Source organism: Carassius auratus, unplaced genomic scaffold (assembly GCF_003368295.1).
Source record: "Carassius auratus strain Wakin unplaced genomic scaffold, ASM336829v1 scaf_tig00214896, whole genome shotgun sequence".
Classification (NCBI taxonomy): domain Eukaryota; kingdom Metazoa; phylum Chordata; class Actinopteri; order Cypriniformes; family Cyprinidae; genus Carassius; species Carassius auratus.
The window spans coordinates 48,693-71,324 of NW_020527846.1; the positions used below are offsets into that span (position 1 = coordinate 48,693).

At 43.1% G+C, this 22,632-nt stretch overlaps 3 protein-coding genes across 8 annotated transcripts in view; 1 reads left to right on the forward strand and 2 right to left on the reverse strand.

The window, feature by feature from the left end:
* LOC113093140 (mitogen-activated protein kinase kinase kinase 11-like) overlaps nt 1–13,372 on the reverse strand; it is a 29,261-nt gene extending 15,889 nt beyond the window's left edge. Inside the window, exons 1-2 of the mRNA XM_026258989.1 lie at nt 11,782–13,372; nt 804–984 (exon numbers count right to left, since the gene is read on the reverse strand). Coding sequence (XP_026114774.1) covers nt 804–984; nt 11,782–12,526 — 926 coding nt within the window. The 5' untranslated portion in view covers nt 12,527–13,372. The remainder of the gene's footprint in view (nt 1–803; nt 985–11,781) is intronic.
* Nucleotides 13,373–15,097: 1,725 nt separating this feature from the next.
* Nucleotides 15,098–19,463, reverse strand: LOC113093138 (dr1-associated corepressor-like). Its single transcript, XM_026258985.1, has 7 exons — nt 19,211–19,463; nt 18,575–18,647; nt 17,878–17,971; nt 17,678–17,797; nt 17,506–17,596; nt 17,278–17,369; nt 15,098–15,670 (listed from the first exon to the last, which is right to left on the reverse strand). The coding sequence occupies exons 1-7, from the start codon at nt 19,250–19,252 to the stop codon at nt 15,565–15,567; spliced, it is 618 nt and encodes a 205-aa protein (XP_026114770.1). The 5' UTR covers nt 19,253–19,463; the 3' UTR covers nt 15,098–15,564.
* Nucleotides 19,464–19,975: 512 nt separating this feature from the next.
* On the forward strand, nt 19,976–21,594 carry LOC113093136 (UPF0696 protein C11orf68 homolog). 6 transcript variants are annotated; one of them, XM_026258978.1, is made up of 2 exons: nt 19,976–20,126; nt 20,785–21,594. In XM_026258978.1, exons 1-2 carry the CDS (start codon nt 19,991–19,993, stop codon nt 21,522–21,524), a joined length of 876 nt encoding a protein of 291 aa, XP_026114763.1. In that variant the 5' UTR covers nt 19,976–19,990; the 3' UTR covers nt 21,525–21,594. The 6 variants fall into 6 exon arrangements, with proteins under 6 accessions (XP_026114763.1, XP_026114767.1, XP_026114765.1 ...); XM_026258982.1 differs by having other exon boundaries at nt 19,997–20,126; nt 20,795–21,594; XM_026258980.1 differs by having other exon boundaries at nt 20,025–20,179; nt 20,795–21,594.
* The last annotated feature ends 1,038 nt before the right edge of the window (nt 21,595–22,632 follow it).

Sequence of the window (22,632 nt, forward strand, 5' to 3'; positions counted from 1 at the left end):
AAGTTCATATGGTGTACAAATTAGTCAAGTATTTTGCATCTGTTTCCAGAGCTTTCTCATATAAAACCACAGTATTTAAAACATTGTATAACTCTTTCATTAGTGCATTTGATACATTATTTATCATTGCACTGGATTCAACACTTTCACTTACTGACATTTTGCAACATCAAGCACCCTGTTATAAATGTGGCCTAAACGAAATGGTTTTATTTTTAGTTTCAGCTAACGGCTTCCTGAAGTCATGCTGAAGTATGGGATAAAACGAGAACACGTTATGACCATCAGTGTTTGAGAGAAATATGATTTGTTCAGTTTGACACACTAGGACTGAATTTCCCCTTTCATCAGAGCTTCATGTTTAGCTCCTGATTTCAGCGATTATCAGGTAATGACGTCACAGTTAATCATGTGATCTCTAGTAGTGGGTTAACCGGTAATTCCTGAAGAGCAGATGAACATCATCTACATGTAGAATACAGCCTCAATCACAGCATGTTCAGTTCATCACGGAGCGCTCTCAACCTCAGAAGACTTCAGTGTTTTCTGTGTATCCCTGCAGTGTAACAGAAAGCTAGAGAACAATTACATGTAGGGTCCTGTTAATAGGTCTGACTGGGGGATTTAAGATCTTGTAATCTGGCAACCCCATGAAAGTGTCTAGATTTTTTCCTCGTTTTTTTTTTTTGTTGAAGAAAAGTTTGTGTAGAAAAGAGTGTATTTTAAAAGAAATCTTTTTTCTCATCGGTCTTCATCGACGAGTGATTTTGGCCATAGCTTCAGTAAGTGAGGACGGATCTCACCTCCAGACGTCGCTGCCCTTGGAGAAGGTGGAGGATTTGATGACCTCCGGGGCCATCCAGGCGTAGGTTCCCGCGGTGCTCATCTTCGTCGTCTTGTGCCACTCACGTGCCAGACCGAAATCTGTGATCTTCAGGGTTTTACCCTCGATGCTGTCCTGCTCCACAGGCTCTGCCAGCAGAACTGACAAACACACACAAACACACACACACACACACACAGAGAGAGACATCAGAAATACTGTCTAAAGTTTTCCCTCTGAGAACAATGTGTCATCATTCAAACACAAACCACACAACAGTGGCTGCAGACACATACACACACACACACGTTTGTTTTTGTGTAAAGTGTGTTCATCCCATAGGCGTAATGGTTTTTATAATGTACAAACTGTATATTCTATGGCCCTTCACCAACCCTACACCTAACCCTCACAGGAAACTTTGTGCATTTTTACTTTCTCAAAAAAAACTCATTCTGTATGATTTATAAGTGTTTTGAAAAATGGGGACATGGATTATGTCCTCATAAGTCACCCTCTCCTTGTAATACCTGTGTCATACCCATGTCATTATACAGAGTTGTGTCCTGATATGACACAAAAACATGCCCCCCCCCACACACACACACACACATATTTATATACAGATATATACAGTGTCCAAACATACATATATTCAACTAATATTGGACCCTTGGTAAATATGAGCAAAGGCGACATTGTTTATCCTTTTGATCTTTCATAAAAAAAATTAAAAAATTCTAACCTATCATTACAGTAAAACAACTGAAAGTGGGGAGAAATTTCCTGGTGAAATAAATGCTTTCTCTAGTTCATGTGGGCCACAATCAGATTTTCCCCCCACTCTCAGGACACTATGTGTGTGTGTGTATATATGTGTGTGTGTGTATGTATGTATGTATGTATGTATATATATATATATATATATATATATATATATATATATATATATATATACATATATACACACACACTCACACACATATATACACACACACTCACACACATATATACATACACACAAAATCTATTTCACATCCTCCTCTAAACCACCAACAATCAAACTTTAATTTGTCAAATGTTGTTTTAAGTGTTTAATTGTCCAGTTTAAAGGTCCAGTTTAGCAAGTCAGTTTTATTTTTATAACACTCTATACATTACTGACCAATGTTTTTAAACACAGTGAGTCCCATAATCCTAGAGATATGAAATCAATGTTAGTGTTTGTGTGTGTGTGTATAATTGAACTAGTTAATCACTTATTTACAAAAGAAAATAAATGAATAAAGTAAATGTATAATAAATATATAATAAACAGTTAAGAAGCAAAGAAAAAGGTTAATATACAAGTTAATAAAAATGTAAACATGCAAATAAGAAAATAAATGTTTTTTTTTTGAATGTTTGTTTGTGTACATGGCTAAACATTCTAAGTCTCTATTATACTACATGGACAGATTTTTTTTTCAATAAAAAAAGAATGATATCTGAGCCCAATTAGATATGATTATTAAAAGGTAAGATCAGATGTTTAATCAAACCATTATAGTTTTTTTTTTAAAAGTTTAGATGCATATGTGAGGCAGAAGGCCATGTGACACCATGATTCTTGATGGTCCTAGTACTGAGCCTTGTGGCACTCCATACTCTACTTGTGATCAATATGCCATCTCATCATCCACTGCTGTGAACTGATGATGGTCAGATAAATACGATCCGAACCATGACAACATTTGATATTTTGCTCAAAACAAACACAATCAAAACACTCTCATCAGGAGCAGAAAACAAACTAGTAATTTTCAAGTTTATGTTGTCTTTCCTTGTCATCCACAAATTCATTTTCCCAATTTTAACAATTCTAGGTTTATTTTTAAAATGCTCTTAACAATCTGATCAATAATGCTAAATGTAGATGGAAAAAATGTCTCGTCACAAACCTGTTTTGAGCGGTAACAGTTATGCATGACAGGCAAAAATAACTATATTTGCAGCATTGCTGTTTTCTGCCGTGTCTGAGCTGAAGTCTCCATCAGTTCTGCTGCTCACTGTATTTCTGCTTCTGTTTTTAAAATAACCGCATCATCTGCAGCTCTTTATCATGCTTTAGTGTCTTAATAGAGAAGCAAAGCTTGAATGAAGCATGTTTGGCTCTAGGGTTTAACTGTGAAAGATCATTACTGTGACTACTCATGGTGTGAACTGCTCTGTTGTTTTGAAGCAGAGCTCATAGAAATGGTCAAATGGTGCTGAATTAAGATTTCTCTTCACTGGGAGTAAGGGTCTGAGTACATCCCTGAAAAAACAGACATTTTCTCTCCATACACACCAGCATTCACAGTGAGCCGCTCTGTGACTTTCTGCTTCTTGGTTGAGTTTCTGCTGTTCCAAAACACTTCCACTCTCCAACAATACCACTCACATAAAGATTGTGCAATCTCTAGCTGGGATGAAGTTTCACAAACGGTCTTATTGTAAAGGTGGCATCTTATCGCAGCACCACGCTTGAGTTCACCGAGCTCTTCAGAACAACATGTTTTTTCACAGATGTTTGTAAATGCAGACTGCATACAGCCGTGTCAATGAGTCTGACTGAAACACCTGAATTCAGTCATTAAGAGCTGTGTCCCAATGCTTCTGCCCATGTACTTTATCATCTATATATGTAAAGTTGATCATATATAAGATATTGTAAATACAAAAGAAGAACATTCTTGTCTAAACACAACTAGTGCAAGAACAAGAGATGAACAAGTCTGTCTCTCTCTCAGCAGGAAGACTGTGTGTGTGTGTGTGACGTCAAAGCTGTTGCAAAAAGCTGCAGAAGAGAGAGAGCTTTGTGCCTGGACAAACACACACTCTCTCTCACACACACACACACACGTTCTGGGTGATGAAGAAAATGTGGAACAAAATTGCAGAACATGTAGAAGTGAAACTGCCGCTCAAGCCTTCAATCCAACTCTACCAGTGACCATACCCACACACACACACACACACACACACTCCTTTGTGGCGGTAAGGCTGGTTTCCGGCGAGCTGCTCAAACAGCGACGTCCCCCTACAGGAAGTGACACAAATGAAATCGGTGCGCTTCTAAAAAGCAGCAAGAGTCTGCTGGCACACAGGAGAGATTCAAGAATACGCTTCACTCAGGAGTCTTTCATAAACCATTACAGGCACAACTCAGATTTCACCAAGCAACATCGTCAGAGCTTCTGGTGGAAACACTTCAGCATGAGGAGGACTTTTCTTTATTCAGCAGATGCTTTTATCCGAAGCAACTTACAAATGAGAAACAAAAGCAATTGATCATTACAATAAGAAAGCTCAAAGAGAAGAGCCAAAGTCATCATGGGCAGGAACTGACTGAATGGATCTGCCAAACACACGCAGACAATAACAAGAGGAAAAGTGAGAATATCAGATTATGAGTTTCTTCTGATATCTGACGTGTTAATGTGATGTCAGGTTGTTAAGCACACCTAGTGTAAACGTGCTCACAGGAAAGGCTCATAAATCAGACGCACAATGCAAAGACAAGCGTTCATACTGAGATTTCCGTCCTTTTACCAGCCACACAGAAATGATTCTGTAAAATCAGCACGTCTGTGAGTCTTGCTCTCTGCACTTCCTGTGTTGCAGTATCAGGGCATGTAAAGTTCATCTCCAGCTCCAGCGTTATTCATCCACCGCTGCTGGACTCCTCTGATCTCAGATCTACATCGTCTGACGCTCTTATACACCAGAGACTGATCCAAACCCTGCTGAAAGTCCATCTAGACAGAAGAAGATCACTCACTGGGCGGCATCCGTGAGGAACTCAACAAGCATCACATGAGGAACTCAAGACAAGACACCAGTTCAAATAAATGTCTATTATAAATACAGTTCATTTATCATTACATGCTACAAAAATCAATACTAATAAATTCTTTTTAAAACAAAAATTTTAATAAATATGGTAATACTTTTTAAAAAAATCATCATAATTATAAAGAAAGAAAGTCACAAATCACACGCAGGTGAATCTGTTGTGAATGGACCACGTGTGTGTCCTGCACTGAATGGTACAGTGTTGTAACAGGACTCCCATCAGTGTGAGTATAAATGATCCGCTGCGGTGAGCTCCTGATCTGTGGACGTGTCTCTAGCTGACCAGCTCTCGCTCGTGCTCCAGTGATCACTCTGTCATTACACTGGACCGTCCTCAGGAATCTGACCGTCTTCACCACACCGGCAGATGGTAACCACGGCGACCGGCGTGTTTGTTTTGATGTTTACCGTCTGAGAGGCGGCTTTGTTCACGCAGCTCCCAGAATGCACCTCAGCGGCGTCTCCAACGATCATGATTTCCCTCAATCTCCAGCGAATCAACCGCTAACCTTCTCTCAGCCGTCTGTGTCTGAGTGTGTTTGTGTGTGTGTGCTGAGGTTGCCAGACAGACTCTGTACATCATACTGAGACAAAGACTCGTTCTTCTGAGGGAAAACCCCCAGTGCAGTAGAATCCAGCCCACGACCGACAGAGCCTGGCAATCTCTCTCAGACTTCAGACAGTCAGAAACCCCAGCAACCACCCAAACCACTTAGCAACACCCTATTAGCCATCCACACCATACGGCAACAACCCTGCAACTACACATACAACACAACACAACATCACCATATCAACCACCCAAACAACATAGCAACTCCCTGGCAACAACACATAGCAATGCGCAACAACCCAGCAACCACATAGCAACACCTTGTTAACCACCTAAACTACATAGCAATGACCCGGCAACCACCCAACACTCATAATATTTTAGCAATACATTTCTCTAACATCTGAAAACTCTTTCCAAGTGAAAGCCTCTATATCTCTCTCTCTCTCACACACACACACACACACACACACACACACACAGAGCAGGTTCATTAAAGGGTTCGCTGAAATCAGTCACTAATAAACTCCTGTGTGCCACTGTTTAACCAGTATCAGGAGCTATAGCTGACCTCTGACCCCATCAAACCCTCTGGAATACCTGCAGCTCATTTAATACCTTCCAGCATGCATCACAAAAGAACAACTCTATAGTTGTGTCCAGGGTTACTCATGTGAACTAAAACTAAAATCATAAAAAAAATTATAAACTTGGTATAGGAGAGAGAGAGAGAGAGAGAGAGATTTTTTTCTCGGATAGTTACCAATACATTTATAATTTTCCTTTATTTTAACTTAATATTAAAAAATATATTAAAAAAAATTTGAAAATACACAACAAAAAACTAAACCTTTAAACTAAAAATGAAAACATAAAAAAAACCTGAATTCAAAAATATTAATTAACGCTATAAAAGCATCTCAATGAAACAGGAATAACACTGGAACTGCCTCATCAATACACAGATCTAAATATTCAGACAGAAGATCCAGGTATGACGCAGAGGTATTTGAGGCAAACAGCACATTTTGTTTATTTACATGACACACTCCAGTCCTCCCTTCAATCTAAAGTTTCTGCCACTACTCAAATGATTTGGGTCACTGTGTGTGTGTGTTTCTGGAATACTCTGCCCCCTTGACATGCTCATTCCAGAGCGCCGCTGTCTTTGGGAAAAAGCTGAACTCCCAGGGCATGCTGGGAAATATTTCTGAGTGTGGAAAAAGGGGAATCCCGTGCCAAGATCGTACCTGCCTCCTCCCCAAATCTGCTGCTCAATCTCCGGATGTGGCCTTTCCAAAATAAAGAGACGGCAAGGCCATGAGCTGCTCGTCCTTAACACACACACACACACCCACCAACCCACACACACACAGCAAACACGAGTGTGAGATGCTGTACATTTCAACATTCAGCTGAGCTCCGATTCAAAACATTATTATATCATGAAAGAGAACAAGTAAAAGGTTTAAATACAGCGAATGAAAACGAGTGAGTGAACCCGGACACTAAAAGATCATTTCCTCACCCTCATGTTGTTCCAAGCCTGCATGAGTTTCTTTCTTCTGCTGAACACAAAGAAGATGTTATGAAGAATGTTGGGATCTAAACAGCTGACGGTAGCCATTGACATCCACTGTATGGAAGGCTACTGCAAACTGTTTGGTTGAATGAAAAACAGTAAAATTTTTATATTATTTTACCTTCACTTCCAAATAACTTTATGGTTTTGTTACCATTTTTTGCCTGTAGTTAATATATTGCTAATGCAGTAAAGCGGTCAGACACTTTTGTGGTCATCTTTGGAGTCTCAGCTCTTGGGACTCCTGCTGTTTCATAGAAGAAAGGAAGTCATATTTGATGCCAGAATGATCATTTCTGGGTTAGCTCTCACATCAAGTCTCTCTGCTCTGCTCGGTGTTTTAAAGAGACTCAGTCCAACGGTGTCTGATATCCACCACTCCACAGGCTTCTTTCAGTCATACTCATCCCACCTCAAAGTCAACTCTAAGGCAGAAGTGGACAAACAGATCAAATCCTCACAGTTTCTCTTTAATACTGTGATCCAGTTTTAAGCGCGAGTCACACAGAAACACCTCAGAACAGCAGAGTCCTGCACTGAGCAGCAGCACAGAAAACACAGCTGACGTCAGAGAGCTTCCTCCTCAGGTCTGCAGACAATGAGGTTCTCAGTCTGACTGCGTTTAAACTACAGACTCTTATAGGAGACCGTTTCAATCAATCACCGTCAGGTGCTGCATTAAACAACAGGGATAGACGATTTGGCTAAAATCAAAGCCAAATAATGCAATTCAGACTAAAATGTTATAGTAACAGGCTAACTAAACATCTGAAAAGATGAAACCAGAGTGTCATAAATCACACTTAAATATGCATGTGCAAAAACTACCATTGCAACAGTCTCAACATGTAACTACTGGGGTGCCTCAGGGCGCAGTTCTTGGACCACTTCTCAGCTTGTCTAACTGACATTTCTTCCTGGATGATGGACCATCACCTTCAACTCAACCTTGCCAAGACAGAACTGCTTGTGATTCCAGCAAACCCATCGTTCCATCACAATTTCACCATCAAGTTAGACACTTCAACCATAACTCCTTCAAAAACAGCTAGAAGCCTTGGAGTTATGATTGATGATCAGCTGACTTTCTCAGACCACACTGCTAAAACTGTCCGATCCTGCAGATTTGCTTTATTCAACATCAAGAAGATCAAGCCCTTTGTTTCGGAACATGCTGCACAACTCCTTGTTCAAGCTCTTGTTCTGTCCAGGCTGGACTATTGCAATGCTCTCTTGTCAGGTCTTCCAGCCAATTCTATCAAACCTTTACAATTAATCCAGAACACGGCAGCAAGATTATTTTTTAATGAGCCAAAAAGAATACATTCCTCCTGCTGGAATGATCTCTCCAACTCAATCCGAGTCCTTAGCCATCTTTAAGAATCGGCTTAAACACATCTCTTCCATCTTTATTTGACCCTCTCACTTTAACACTCACTAATCTAATTCTCTAACTACCTTTCTAATCTTTTTGTATTATATTTTTGTATTTTTTTTTACTATACAATTATAAAAAAAGACCGATAACACTAGCGTGGTGTATTCTTTTTCTATTCTATCTGTTTTCTTTTTATTTATTATTTTATTTAAAAGCCCTTGCTGCGTGTACTGTTTAAACTAACTAAGACTTGTTATAGCACTTATATATAAAAGAGAAGCAGCGGACAGCTGACCAGCAGGAATCACACACATCATCATGATCATGACTGCAAACACAAGACAACAGGGAAGAGGACCACACTTTACAGGTTTGACCACGAAAGCCTTCATTTTGCAGCCCAGACCAGCTCAACACATCAGAAATAAAAGCTACATAATGAAGGAGCAGGCCATATTTATAACAAATATTTAGCTAAAAAACATAAAAATCTTAAAATCACTTAACAGACAAATAACTGAAAACATGCAAAAACAAATGGAGAAATGAATGTCAACACAACACATGACGCTTAATCTAGCAGTATCATGCATTACAGTATGAGATGATCCGACCTGACTCATGTTTTAGTCTCCTCACAAACTCCTCCAGATTCACTGGAGTCCCTTTCTTCATGCAGGAGAGCGACAGATGATGAGAGAACGACAGCGATCACATGAGACCTGACACTCATCTCCAAATACTCAATCTGGACACAATCCCAACGGCACGAGTCTTCATATCACTACAGAATACAACTCTACTATCACAGCTCGAAAGATCAAGTCTATACATCTGTACCTGTGAAAAAGCGGTGTATGCTAAAAAGCTAATCTCAACTGCTTGACTGCTCATAACATAAGTGTAACTATATTAGGTTTCCACTCTAATCTGCTAAATACAACTATGAGCAATATAGACACAGATATTATAAACATGAACACTGTGAGATTCTGTAAAGCTGCTTTGTGGAAACCACCAGGTCTACAAATAGAAGTGACTTGTCTTGACTCCTCTGTAGTTCCTGTGGAGGGATATTCAGTCCTTGAGCTCACCTGGAAAACACCAGACGCTGGGACTTTGGACTGGAGACACAAGTCTGAATGAAGGACACGAAAGCTCCTCCCAGGACAAACACCACAGCGATGGGTCACACACATCCTCTCAGACTCTGTGTGATGCTGGACTCTCAGCTGATTTTGAGCAGGAGGATTTCACTGTGGGTGGAATCAGGATTCAACTAAATCAGCCGGATGAGCGGAGCGAGAATCCAGCCTCGCTACTGATGCCCGGATTTTTGATACATTGATTCGTTTTTGGAAACTCTTTCTAGAACATACTATAAACATACAACAACTACTTGATTCATTCATATCAGAACCAGAATACATGCTTCACTGAACCATAACATCCCATCTGACCAAATCAAACAAAGATGACAGAATAAAACTGATTCAACGCAGAAGAGACCCTTCATCACAGACGCTTCACACTAAACTACAGATGAAAGAAATTAACATTAATACTTATTACAAAAGAAAGGCAGCATTTTGATTTTCAAGCCTTTACTCTAAAATATTTCCATGAATAAATCTCTGACAGAGACAACCAGCCAATCACTGTGTGCATAGTTAATTAGCATGCTGACATCATCCATAGCAACAAGGTCAGCCCCGCCCCCTTACTCTTATCTTAAGACTTCTCTCTACTCCTCAATAAAAGTGTGTCTCAGTAAGTTTTAAGAGGAAACTCTTAGCGGAAACTTTTACTGCTATTTAGGAGAACTCTTGGTGGTGAGATTCGAGCCCTGAACGCCGGCCCATAATCCTCTGCCATCGAGCTCAGCACAGGAACAGAGCGAGGCTGTCTTTAGAAAACGAGTAGGAAGCGAAAAATGAAGTTAGGCTGGGGGGGGGGGCAGACGAAACAAGAAAGAAAAACACAGGATGCTGCGATCTGGAACGACAGAGCTCGAGAGACAAGTACAGGCAGGTCTGGGACAAAGAGCTCGGAAAGAATTAAAAAACAACAGAGAGAGAGAGAGAGAGAGAGAGAGAGAGATAAGATCGCAGCTACAGCCGCTGGATTGTGCTGCCTTAGCTGCAGTGTGTTGTGAGCCGGCTTTAAAAAGTTTGTTTTACGCAACAGAGGTGGTTTCCAGCCCCGGACGCACTCTCTCCTGACTCGAGAGGGAAGTGAAGGATCATGGGACATACGTGGGTGGACAATAACCAAACAGACACTGGGGTAAAGGTGTGAGAGAGTGGGAAAAAAAGAGAGGAAAACTGAGGAAGGAAGACTACAAATACTCGCTTTTGAAAAGCACTGCATATCTCCATTTACTTAGTGCTTATGAGATAAATATGAATAGTCCTGACTCAATACTCTGATTGAGTTGTGATCAAAGTCTCTGCGAATGCAGAAAAATAAACACCTGTTATACACAAGAAATCAACATGGTACAATATAATGAGTGATATAAACAAAGTCTAGCTCAGTACTACATGTCTGCGTCCTAATATGATCTTTGACCCGTGTGTGGTCTTCTTATCGAGTTTCGCAACTTGGCAAATTGTGTGTGTGTCATATCCAGGCCAACAACATTCCCTTCACAACTGTGTGATACATGCCATGGGAATATCCTCTTCTCCGAAACAGGCGATTCACTCAGAGTCCTGGAGCACAAACAAATAACCCCAATACATACTGCACAGGCCCAGGCAGAACGTTAAAATATAATTGATTTAAGTAGAGCTAAATTTACTACAGCGGAGCTGAAAGCACAATCGAGCGAGACACAATACCAAAGCAGACACACATGCAACAGGTCTCTGTAAATGAAGGCCGGAAACCTGCAGAGCTGTTCCCAGAGTCCTGCGGGCGAGACCCCATGTGGGCCTGATAATAATCCCAAACCAAAACAACTCCAGCAGCAGCTGAAAGCACCATACTGGACGGGAAATCAGAGATGGACTCTAAACTGGAAAGGAAACTGGAGCACTCCTGTAGGTCAATGAGATGGTCATGGGCTCCATTCCCAGCCCCTGCATGAACTGATCAAACATTGAGCTTGAATGCAATGCAAGTTGCTTTGGAAAAAAAACATCTGCCAAATGCATTCATGTAAATATATAAAATAAATGGTCTAAATAAGCCAGTCTACATTTTGTGGCACTCAAAAAATTAGACTGGCAATAGAAATGCTGATGTGTTCGATTCCCAGGAAATGCATGAACTGGCCAAATGTGTAGATGAAGGTTGCTTTGGAAAAAAAAAAAGAGTCAGCATCAATGTAAATATAAAAGAAATGGGTCCTTTATGATGATTTGCTGCTCTAAACATGTGTGGCACTCTTAAAGCGGAGTATGGCGGAGGCTGTGGAGTCGATTCCCAGCCAATGCATGAACTGATCAAACGTACAGCTTGAATTCAGCTTAAGCAGCCTTTGCATAAATGTAAATGTGTGCTGGACACAGAGTCATGAAAGGCAAACACATTAGCATGTCTAGAATATAAGGATGTGAACTCACTGTTGTTGGACTTGAGGTCTCGGTGGATGACGGGGACGATGGCCTCGTTGTGTAGGTACTGCATCCCTCGGGCGATCTGCACCGCCCAGTTGACCAGCACATGTGGTGGGATCCTCCGTCCGGCCAGAGCACGGCTCAGCGGGCCACCGGACGCGTACTCCATGACCAGACACAGGTTGGGCTCCTGCAGGCACACACCGATGAGTGCGATGATGTTGGGGTGCTTGAGCATGGCGAAGAGCCTGGCTTCGTTCTGGACGTTCTGTGCTGTGACACTGATGTCCTCGTCTGGATCCTGACGGGCCGCTTTCACGGCCACCAACTCGCCTTTCCAGGTCCCTCGGTAGACCTTCCCGAAGCCGCCGACCCCGATGACCTCCTCCAGACTCAGCTCGCTGAAGTCCACCGTGTCCGGCTCCAGCTCGCTCACCACGGCCGGTCCCAGACCCGAGCCCTGCAGCTCACCGTATCCACTGGGCTTGAAGGAGACATAGTTGGAGGGGAAGATTCCCACCTTGTTGTTGACCTTTCCCGCCCACCATCCTTCGTCTCCGGATATCTCCGAATCCAGAGACAGGACCTCCACCAGGTCTCCTTTACGCAGCGTGAGTTCGTCCTTCCCCGAAGCCTCATAGTCGAACAAAGCGGTCCAAACCGGGTTGGTGAAGTTACCCTTCTGAGTCTGATCCAGACTCTTCCAGGCGGACACCGGGCCGCGGGAGAATATGTTCTTCAGCGGCTCCATGGAGAGTTTACAAGGCGCTTGGGTTGAAATCAGATGAAGTGTGTTGTTGAAGTTCAGGTGGGTACGTCACGACCCCTCTCTCCCCCAGATCTCTGTACGTCCGAATCATCGGTGGACGTGTCTCCATCAGACATCAATCCTCATGTAGAGTAAATGGACGCTCCAAGGTCCAGATCGGTGACGGGTGGTCACTTCAAGAGCGTTTCTTCCAGCATACTCTGAAAACACCAGTCACAAACGTCACACGGGTTCAAAGAGACGAAAGCATGACTTAGCGAGATCTCAAAGTCCTTCTAAAGCTCCAAGTGTCTGGTGGAAGCGGAGACGCATCAGTCCAGGAGAGTTGAGCAGGACTCAGTTCAGCGCTCCATTGAGAGCTCAGTATTTTTAGCTGCTGCTTCGCTGTGGTTTTGCCCGAGCAGGAAGCGCTCAGAAGAAGAATAGCAGGAAAAGCCAATTCAAGTCTCGGCCAAACGCGCTCAGAAACGCTCTCTCGCGCTCGCCTGCGTCGCGTCGTCAGGTTTCTCCGTCCGGACCGAGCATCGCGGGGCTCCTTTCGGCGGTTTCTGAACTTCTGCTCAGCTTCTGGAACTTTGTTTCTCGGCGTCTGTGTCAGGAAGAGGCGCTCAGCTGATCGCGTCTCGCTGCTTTAATGGCGTCGCGTCCTTTCTTCCGCTGCGCGTCGATCGTCTTCATTCGCTCGGATCAGAAACGCTCCCGAAGGCGGTGTGTCGAGCCCGTTTACCGTGAACTCTTTCCGTCTGTCCGGTAGAGGGTGGGACAGGAAAAGAATCAGATGACTGTCGACTCTCCTCCTCCCTCTCCTGGCCGCTGCGCGCGAGTGTGTGTGTGTGTGTGTGTGTGTGTGATGCACGGATTCCATCATTTACTGAGAAAATCCCTTTATACTTGGAGAAGATGATGACACACTCACCTTATCTTTGCATTCATCACTAATAATCAAATGTTTTGGTTTTGTAAATAAAATCAGACAAAATCTCAATTTATATATGTCTACAAAAAAGGTAAATAAACTGTAAATAATGATCGGTCTTTGTGTTATGGTGTTATCATTATTATTAATGAACTAATAGCGAGTATGATTTTTATGCAATTCAAAAAATAGAAAAAAATTGCGTACATTTAAATTTATTAAATACATATATCGTTTCATATTTGTAAGTTTCATTAATACATTTAAAGATTATATGAATATTTAAATCCTTAAAGCAACTGAAAAGACTAATGCCTTTAAAGTCTCCAAATTACTTGCTATGTATAATGACTACGTTAGATTTTGCATTAACATGCTGATTTTCACTATTTTATAGGATATATATATATATATATATATATATATATATATATATATATATATAATGAGCTAAGCCTTCTTTTTATTTTTGTTTATTATTGTTTTATTTATTGTTAAAATCCTAATGAGAAGCCATTAAATAGTTTAATACATTTAAAACACATTATTTACTTTTCAAATTCTTATTTTCACGCTTATCTCATATAGTTTAATCCTTAAAGCAACGGAAAAGACGAATGCCTTTAAACTCTCGAAATTACTTGCTGTATGAAATGACTACGTTAAAATTTGCATTTACATGCCGATTTCCTCGATTTTACAGGATATATAAATATATATATATATATATATATATATATATAAAATGAGCTAAGCCTTCTTGAGGTTTATTTTTTATTTATTGTTAAAATCCTTATGAAAAGCCATTAAATAGTTTAATACATTTAAAACACATGATTTACTTTTCAAATTCTTCTCATTTTCAAGCTTATCTCCTATAGTGTGACAACATGCCCCACTAAAGCAGTCAGTGTGTTTTCTGGTCATTTCCTGGCCTAAATCAGTGGAAGAGAGGCTGTGTTGTGTGTTTTGTCAGTCACGTCAGTGCACTAGTAGCTCTTACTGAGACGAGTGCTGTCTGGTGCACACTTCACACGAGTCTCATTCTGTCCAGTGAAAGCTTTCCGTTCGTCTGATCTCTGATGGGTTCCTCCATCTCTACCACAATCCTCACACCCAGCACCACGAGTAAAAGACGGAGGAATAAATGAGTCAGTGTTTTGTGTTCCACAGATGAAGGTGCTCCTGTGGAGGAGAAACACCTGAACATTCACACACACACACACACACACACACACCGGAGGAAAACAGCTGTTTCTAATTCTGTGAACATTTCAACACAACAGAAGTGTCTCGTCACAGGTGGAGACGTCTGACGTCTACAGCAACTGACACAGTTAAAGAAAAGATTACCGTAGATCAGATCAGACTCGTTTCCTGATTTAGAGAGTCCCTCATCTGTAGGATCACTCACACACACACACACACACACACATTAGTTAATGGTAAATGATCTAAACCGTCTCTTGAACACGATGATTATCTAATGTGCTTCAGCTAACAGCATCTGCTAAGTGTTAATATCTCAGCTGATATTTACTTCGGAGCGCCGTCAGCAGATGTTACCCAGCACTGAGATGTGATTGGATCTAGTGTTCGTTTATATTATTAGCCAGGACACACAATGAAAGAGCACATTACTGAAACCTCAAGTTTATTTCACTCATACAAAATCAAGAGCATGTTAAAAGTGAACAGACGAGAGAAGTCACGAGACTCTCTCCAGCTTCACAGCAAACAATAAAAGAGTCCAGAACATAAAACTAAGAGGAAACCATCGATACACGCGTGCCTCGTCCGGGGAAGAGTTCAAACCTGCACGACAGCACCGCCAGACGACAGACGAGCTGTTATCATAAAACTAGCTTAAAACATCAGAAACACGAGCCACAGGAGAACTGAAGGACTCTCGCTTCTCCACAAACACCTCAGCTGCTCCTGCACCATAAAATAAGATTAAAACAACTTAAAACACATCTAGACGAGGAGCTAGGGGTGCTGAGGTGCTCGTCTGTGCCTCGCTCCACAGAAGAGAAGAGAAGAGAAGAGAAGAGGAGAGAAGAGGAGAGAAGAGAAGAGAAGAGAAGAGAAGAGAAGAGAGCAGCTATGAGTCGTAGTCCTCCTCGTCCTCCTCCTCGTTCTTGTGTGGGACGGCCGGCAGCAGCGCCACCTGCTGGGAGCTCACGGGAACACACTGCAGCGCCGCCTCCCTGCACACACACACACACAGAGAGAGAGAGACACACACAGAGAGAGAGACACACACACACACACAGAGAGAGAGACACACACACACACACAGAGAGAGAGAGAGAGAGAGAGACACACACACACACACAGAGAGACACACACACACACACAGGGAGAGAGAGACACACACACACACACACACACACACAGGGAGAGACACACACACACACACAGGGAGAGAGACACACACCCACACACAGAGAGAGACACAAACACACACACACACACACACACGGAGAGAGAGACACACACACACACACACACACACACAGAGAGAGAGAGACACACACACACACAGGGAGAGAGACACAGACACACACACACACACACACACACACAGGGAGAGAGACACACACACACACACACACACAGGGAGAGAGACACACACACACACGGAGAGAGAGAGAGAGAGAGAGAGACACACACACACACACACACACACACACGGAGAGAGAGAGAGAGAGATGAGAGGAGAGACACACACACACACACACAGAGAGAGAGACACACACACACACACACACACCAGGGAGAGAGACACACACACACACACACACAGGGAGAGAGACACACACACACACGGAGAGAGAGAGAGAGAGAGAGAGACACACACACACACCACACACACGGAGAGAGAGAGAGAGAGAGAGAGAGAGAGAGACACACACACACACACACACACAGAGAGAGACACACACACACACACACACACACACACACACAGAGAGAGAGACCATTAGCACACAGAACAGTATATAAACTACAATAGTAACTCAGTGATGCTAAAATAACCATGTTCATATTTAAACTGTATAAGTGCAGTGATTTATCAAGACTCTGAAAATGATTCTGTAATAAGCTGAAACAGGAAGGTACATGGATTAGCTGTTCTGAATGATGGAGTCTGAGCTCAGTGTAGCAGCAGGTGGCGCTCTAGTGTTCACCCTCACACTGGAGCTCATGAAGAAGAGCAGGTGTGGAGTCATGTAAGGGTTAAACAGATCAGATCAGTGAGTGGAGTACAGCTGTTTCTGAAGCACACAGCGCCACCTGCTGCTCAGAGCTGAGACTCCTCACAGAGACGATCCCTAACACTAATGCTTTCAGAAAAACACTGATCTATCACCCACTGCTAGAAGATAAGAAACTATGGCCTTTCTTCTTTTTTAAAGTGCACAGATCTGAGCTGTTTCAATTCTGTATGATGGACCAATATGATCTCATTAAGTTTATAAGTTTAGATTCAACTCAAATGCATGGACAGTTTTTATACAGTGCTCTGATACAAAGTTCTGACAGGATGAAACTCAACCAGAGCACAGGACATGCAGTTAAACCCTGAGACGCTGGTCTGATGTGGTCTGAGGTGGTCTGGAGAGGTCTGTGGACGTCTGGTGTGGTCTGTGGTGGTTTGTGGTGTTATGTGGTGTTATGTGGTGTTTGTGATGGTTTGGAATAGTCTGTTGTGTGTGGTGTTTGTGGTTTTCTGTAGTGGTTTTTGGTGTTCTGTGGTGGTCTGTGGAGGTTTGTTTTGGTCTGGGGTGGTGTGTGGTGGTCTGAGCTGTACCTGTGGAAGAACACTGCAGGCTGTGTGTTTGTGCTGGTTTGAGACGAATCCTCATCCTCCTCTCCGTCTGTCTCACTCTCCTCTGAATCCTCCTAAACAAAATAAAACATGCTAAATTACAGCATGTTAAAAACATGACTTATATTCCAGGAAATGAGTCCATGAGGAAATGAATGAGGTAAAGAGAGCATTGCATCGTGGGACACAGTGTCACACAGCGCCCTTTACCTCTTGCTCTGATTCAGTGCCTGAGAGTTTCTTGTCTTTGCCTTTGGCTCCAGCTCTGCCGTTCTTACGTCCTGAGCCGGGCTTGCGACCTCTGAAAACACACACACACACTTACTTCAGCTATAAACACACACACACACACACACAAACGTGTTTCAGACTGTGCTCTGACCTGCGTGGGATCTTCTCTCCCTCCGTGTGGTTCTCCTCTCCCTCGCCCTGCATGTCAGGAACCGCCGCCACCAGATCCTTCAGGAAGTCAAACTGCTGCTCCAGCTCGATGCACTGCTTCCTGCACACACACACACACACACATGAGGCACAGGGCCCGAGAGCGGCTGGAACGACACACAGGAGCCGGCTGAGACTCACAGGTGTGAGGTGGTCATGGTCTTGGCGTTGCGTGACTGTGTGACGTGACACGCTTTGGTCAGCAGAGACTCCAGGAAGAGCTCCAGAGCACGAGCTCAGACCACAGTCAAGGAAAGAGCAGACATAACGAAACTGAAACACACGCTTGACAGACGCTCTTAGGTGTTCTGGTCCGAATCAGGAGAGAAATCTGCACAGATCAAGCAGCGTTTAAACAGATCTAAACTAATCTGTGAGAGACAACAGCAGATGCACTTTTTCACTGGAGGAAGTGTTATTCTGGATTATAGACTCTATGTGTTTGAGTTAAAAATCATCTTAATGCTGGATGTGTTTCAGCTTTTGTCTTCTCCAGATGTTTACTGATGGACTGGAGTGCTGTGGATTATTGGGATGTTTTTATCAGACTCTCATTCTGACGGCACCCATTCACTGCAGAGCATCCATTGATGAGACACTGATGCAGTGCTACATTTCTACAAACCTGATGAAGAAACACTCCTCCTGATCTGGGATGAACTGAGGTTGAGCACATTTATGATTTTGGGTGAACTATTCCTTAAATTGGAGCTGCATTATATAAAGCACTTAAAACTACAGAAGACAATGTTATGGAATCAAAAGATCTGGATGTGCTTGTAGCGTCGAGGTCTACCGCACACAATCCTGATTTTCTGCTGTGAGAGCCGAAGGATACAGATGATGACAGGAACTGCTGCGGCCACTTTCCCGATTTCTTCATCTGTCTGCATGATCTTCTTAATCCTGGCCTGCGAAGCAAACACAAACACCCTTGAGTGAGTGACAGTGATCAGCTTCATCTCTGAGAGAGAATCCAGAGTCAGTCAGGCGTGATGTGAGTGTGTGTGTGTGTGTGTGTGTGTGTGTGTGAGAGAGAAGTGAGAGATGTCAACACAAGCACATGTCTGACTACACGTCAACAACAACAGCTGAACAAATCGGATCAGATCTCGTACTACAGGCACGTTCACACTCAAGAGTCTGAACATCTGTAAAACACTTCACATTAGATCAACACACACACACAGAAAAAGAGGTTAGCTAGCAATCGTACTAACCCTCCGATGAGCACATCCTCTCAGTAAAACATTAGTTTTGAGTAAATGTAATCGAATACACTCCCTCACGGCACAAACTGACGGCCTGTCTGAAATTAAACCCGATTAAACCCGCTGATCGACTAGCAAGCTAACTCTTAGCCGCTAGCCGACCGTTTCTCTCCTAACTTCTCTCGCGCAGTTAACGCGCTCATGTAGTGTGTGTGCCTCTGAGCCCGTGTGTGTGAGAGAGAGAGAGAGTGTTTGAGTCTCACCGGGGGAAACCTGGCGTTGTATTTCTTCTTCTTGCTCGGCATCCCGCGCGGATCTGGAGGATGAAGCCTGTCTCCCGCGGAGCCGTCGCTGCGACACTTATCGACATCTTACGGCGCAGTGTGCGCGCGCTTTCTGCTGCGCGCGTTCTCGCTGCTTTACGGGACTCCTTTCTGCTTCCGGGTGTTTCCATAAAGTTACAACCCGAGACTAAGTTACTTAAAACAAACACGTATTCAGAATCGGTATAGATTAAATATCATTTTTATTATCTTTGTTGTTGTTGTCTTCGTTAAACATCAGCGCGTCACACACCATCGCGGGAATGAGCCGACGGGAAATAACCATAGCATAGACTGTAAACAAATATGGACGTAGTGTCCGTGACGTCACCCATAGACTCCTCAATAGCGGTTTTGAAGCCTAAAGTGTGCAGAGCGGGCCATCGCCATCTTCGCAGCGCGTCACCGCGCGACTCCCCCGGATAATCGAAAATGGGCAAAAAGGCGGGAGCTGATTGCTGAAGCCACGCCCACCTAGTGCGACGGGATTGTCAACAGCGGCGATCCACCTGTCACTCAGGTGGCCACGCCCTTAATTATGCAGAACTTTAAGGCTTAATATAATTTAAACAGATGTTACAAAAAAATTCACCCCCCTCACAGTTGTCATGAAGGGCAAAATTAGCCATGAAAAAAACCCCATGTTAAAAGTTGGTCATTTTAACATGGGGAGTCTATGGGACTGACGCTCTTCTGCAGCCAGCCTCAAGCGGCCAGTCGATGAATTGCAGTTTTAGTCACTTCCTTATTGGCTTCACGAGAGGGAGCGCGAGGTTGCCGCTCGGAAATAACCCCTATGGAAATAACCAGAAGAAGACGACGAAGCGGAAACCGGAAGTGTTGAGGCGGAAAGCGGGTGAGAGCCGCGCAGTGACTCAGCAGAGTTTTGCTAGAAAAACACACATCAGAGTGAGACTTTTACACTTTTGATATGTTTAATACGAAAGCGAGCATATTAAATGGGTTTGTGATGAGATGTGCGCTGTAGTGTGACATCCCGCGAGAGCCGAAGAAAACACTTCTTCAGTGTCTGCTCGCAGCTCATCAGAACTGAGAGAGAAATAGTCCGTCACATTTACTAACTAAAACCGAAATCAAGAGTATAAACCCAATTCTGAGGAGAAAACAATCACAACTCTATGTGATATGTTCATGAAATATAATCTCAACAGAGACGCGAACTAGAATAACTCATCATTTCTGTGAGGAAGAAGTGAAAACTATGTGACAAACTTCAGTAAACAGAATTCTGAGACAAACTGAAAGTGAGAAAATATTTCAAAAATGTAAACTCAATTTCGAGGAAGAGTGTCACGTGAGATGCCAACCCAAGAATTCAGATCAGTATTCTGATACAGACTCAAAACTGAGAGAACAGTCTAAATGAGTAATAACGAGACATAACCTTGCCAATGTGAGACAAGTCTAATTTAAGAGTTTCTAAAGTATAACAGAAGTGTAAGTGTGGAGATGCCCAGTGAGTGATGCACGCTGTGTCTCTGTGTGTCCCACAGCGGCTCTCAGCGTCAGTATGACGGAGGAGGAGGCCCCGGGGCCCGCTGAGCCCCTCTCGGCCGAGGACTACGCCGCCGAGGCCATGGCTGCAGACATGGACCCCTGGATCAAGTTCGACGCCCGTAAGACGCCCCGAGCAGAGTTCAGCAGCTGGCTGGAGTCGAACAGGCCGTCGCAGGTGAGCCGCTGTGGGGCCGAGGGCCCGGTGGGCTGGATCTGTGTGCGAGGGCCGCAGTACTGGGAGGACAGCGGAGATGTGGAGGGTCTGCAGGACAGCTGGGAGACACTGCTGGAGAGCGGCCGCAGCATCAGCTTCCACACCATCAGAGAGCTGGCGCTCAATCACAGCGTGCTCTACGGGAAGTGGCTGATGCACCTGGACACGGGCTTCAAGGTGGACCGCGCCTGGGAGAGCATCGCCAGAGCCGTGCTCGACGGCAAGATCGGCTCCGCCAAAGTGAGTCCCAGAGACCCGCGCTCCGACCCCAGGCACGTCATCTGCGTCTACAACCAGAACTTCACAGACGAGGAGCAGGTGATGCGTCTGGACTCGGTCATCCGCGCCGCTGGTGTCAAGTGTGTCATGTACTACAAACCTGACGTCTACACGTACCTGGGCATCTACCGCAACAACCGCTGGAAGATCTGCCCCACCATCTACGAGAGCATGTTCGACCTGGAGAGCGTCCCTCGCCGCTCACACATCATCAACAAGGTCACCAACCAGGAGGTGACGTGAAGCCGCTGCGCTCCCGGCCCGAACACCTCTCTGTCTTACTTTAGTTTGGAACTGCACTTTTGTCTTGAAGAAACGTCTGTTGAGTTAGCGATGTCAGTGACGGAGAAACTGCATGTCGACGTGTGTACATACAGCCAAAATGTTGAAGGGCTTGAGATATTTGAGTTATTCTTTTAAAACATCTTTTATATTCAACAAGGTTGGTTTTGTTCATCTGTTCATTTTGCCAAATAAATCCAGGAGATTTCAATCTGTGATTCTCTGAAATACAGCATTTATTCACCTTCACTACAGCTCAGATGATAAAGGGTTAATGTAGTTCACTTCTGCACAACACCGATCCTCCTCGAATTGTGTCTGAACAGCAGATCTGCACTGCATTCCAAGATCAAAACTCGGAAATATGAGGGAAGAAATCTCAATCCCGAGATGTGAACACAGTTGTAGGAGAGAAATCAGTATAGAATAGCACAAACTCTGAATTATGAAGAAAATGACAAGATGTACACTTAAAATGAAAAGAAAATTCAGAATTGTGATATGCAAACTGAGAATTACAAGAAACAAATCTGAATTGAGAGAAGTAAAAAATTTGATAGATGTTAACTGAAAATACAAGGAAAAAATCTGAATTGAGATGTAAAAAATTACAGGGAAAAAATCTAAATTGCGAGATGTAACCTAAGAAATACAAGGAAAAAATCTGAATTGTGATACGTAAAAAAAATTCAAGAAAAACAATCTGAATGGAGAGATGTAAAATTAAAATTACAGGTAAAAATATAAATTGTGAGATGTAAACGGAGAAATACAAGAAAAAAATCTAAATTGCGAGATTTAAAATTACAAGAAAAAGATGACTAGCAAGACGTAAAATGAGAAATACAAGAAAAAAATCTAAATTGCGAGATATAAACTGAGAATTAAAAGAAAAGTCAGAATAGCAAGATGTAAACTCCAAATTATGAGAAAGTCACAAAACTAGTCAGGATAGCGAGATCAGAGTTGTGATATGTAAACTGAAAAGACATAATTGTTATAAAGATGTAAAATTACTAGAAAAAAAAGCTAAATCTGGCAAATTATAAATCAGAAAACTGAGAATTAC

Bases quoted from the DNA above. Each gene is read 5' to 3' on its own strand.
- LOC113093138 (XM_026258985.1), bottom strand. From the start codon at position 19,252: ATGCCGAGCAAGAAGAAGAAATACAACGCCAGGTTTCCCCCG. The intron at 17,972-18,574 runs GTATCCTTCGGC...CTGTGGTCTGAG, and splicing joins AGCAGTTCCTGTCATCATCT to CTCGTGCTCTGGAGCTCTTC. The intron at 17,597-17,677 runs GTCAGAGCACAG...GTGTGTTTTCAG, and splicing joins GGAGAGAAGATCCCACGCAG to AGGTCGCAAGCCCGGCTCAG.
- LOC113093136 (XM_026258978.1), top strand. From the start codon at position 19,991: ATGAATTGCAGTTTTAGTCACTTCCTTATTGGCTTCACGAGAGGGAGC. The intron at 20,127-20,784 runs GTGAGAGCCGCG...TGTGTCCCACAG, and splicing joins AGTGTTGAGGCGGAAAGCGG to CGGCTCTCAGCGTCAGTATG.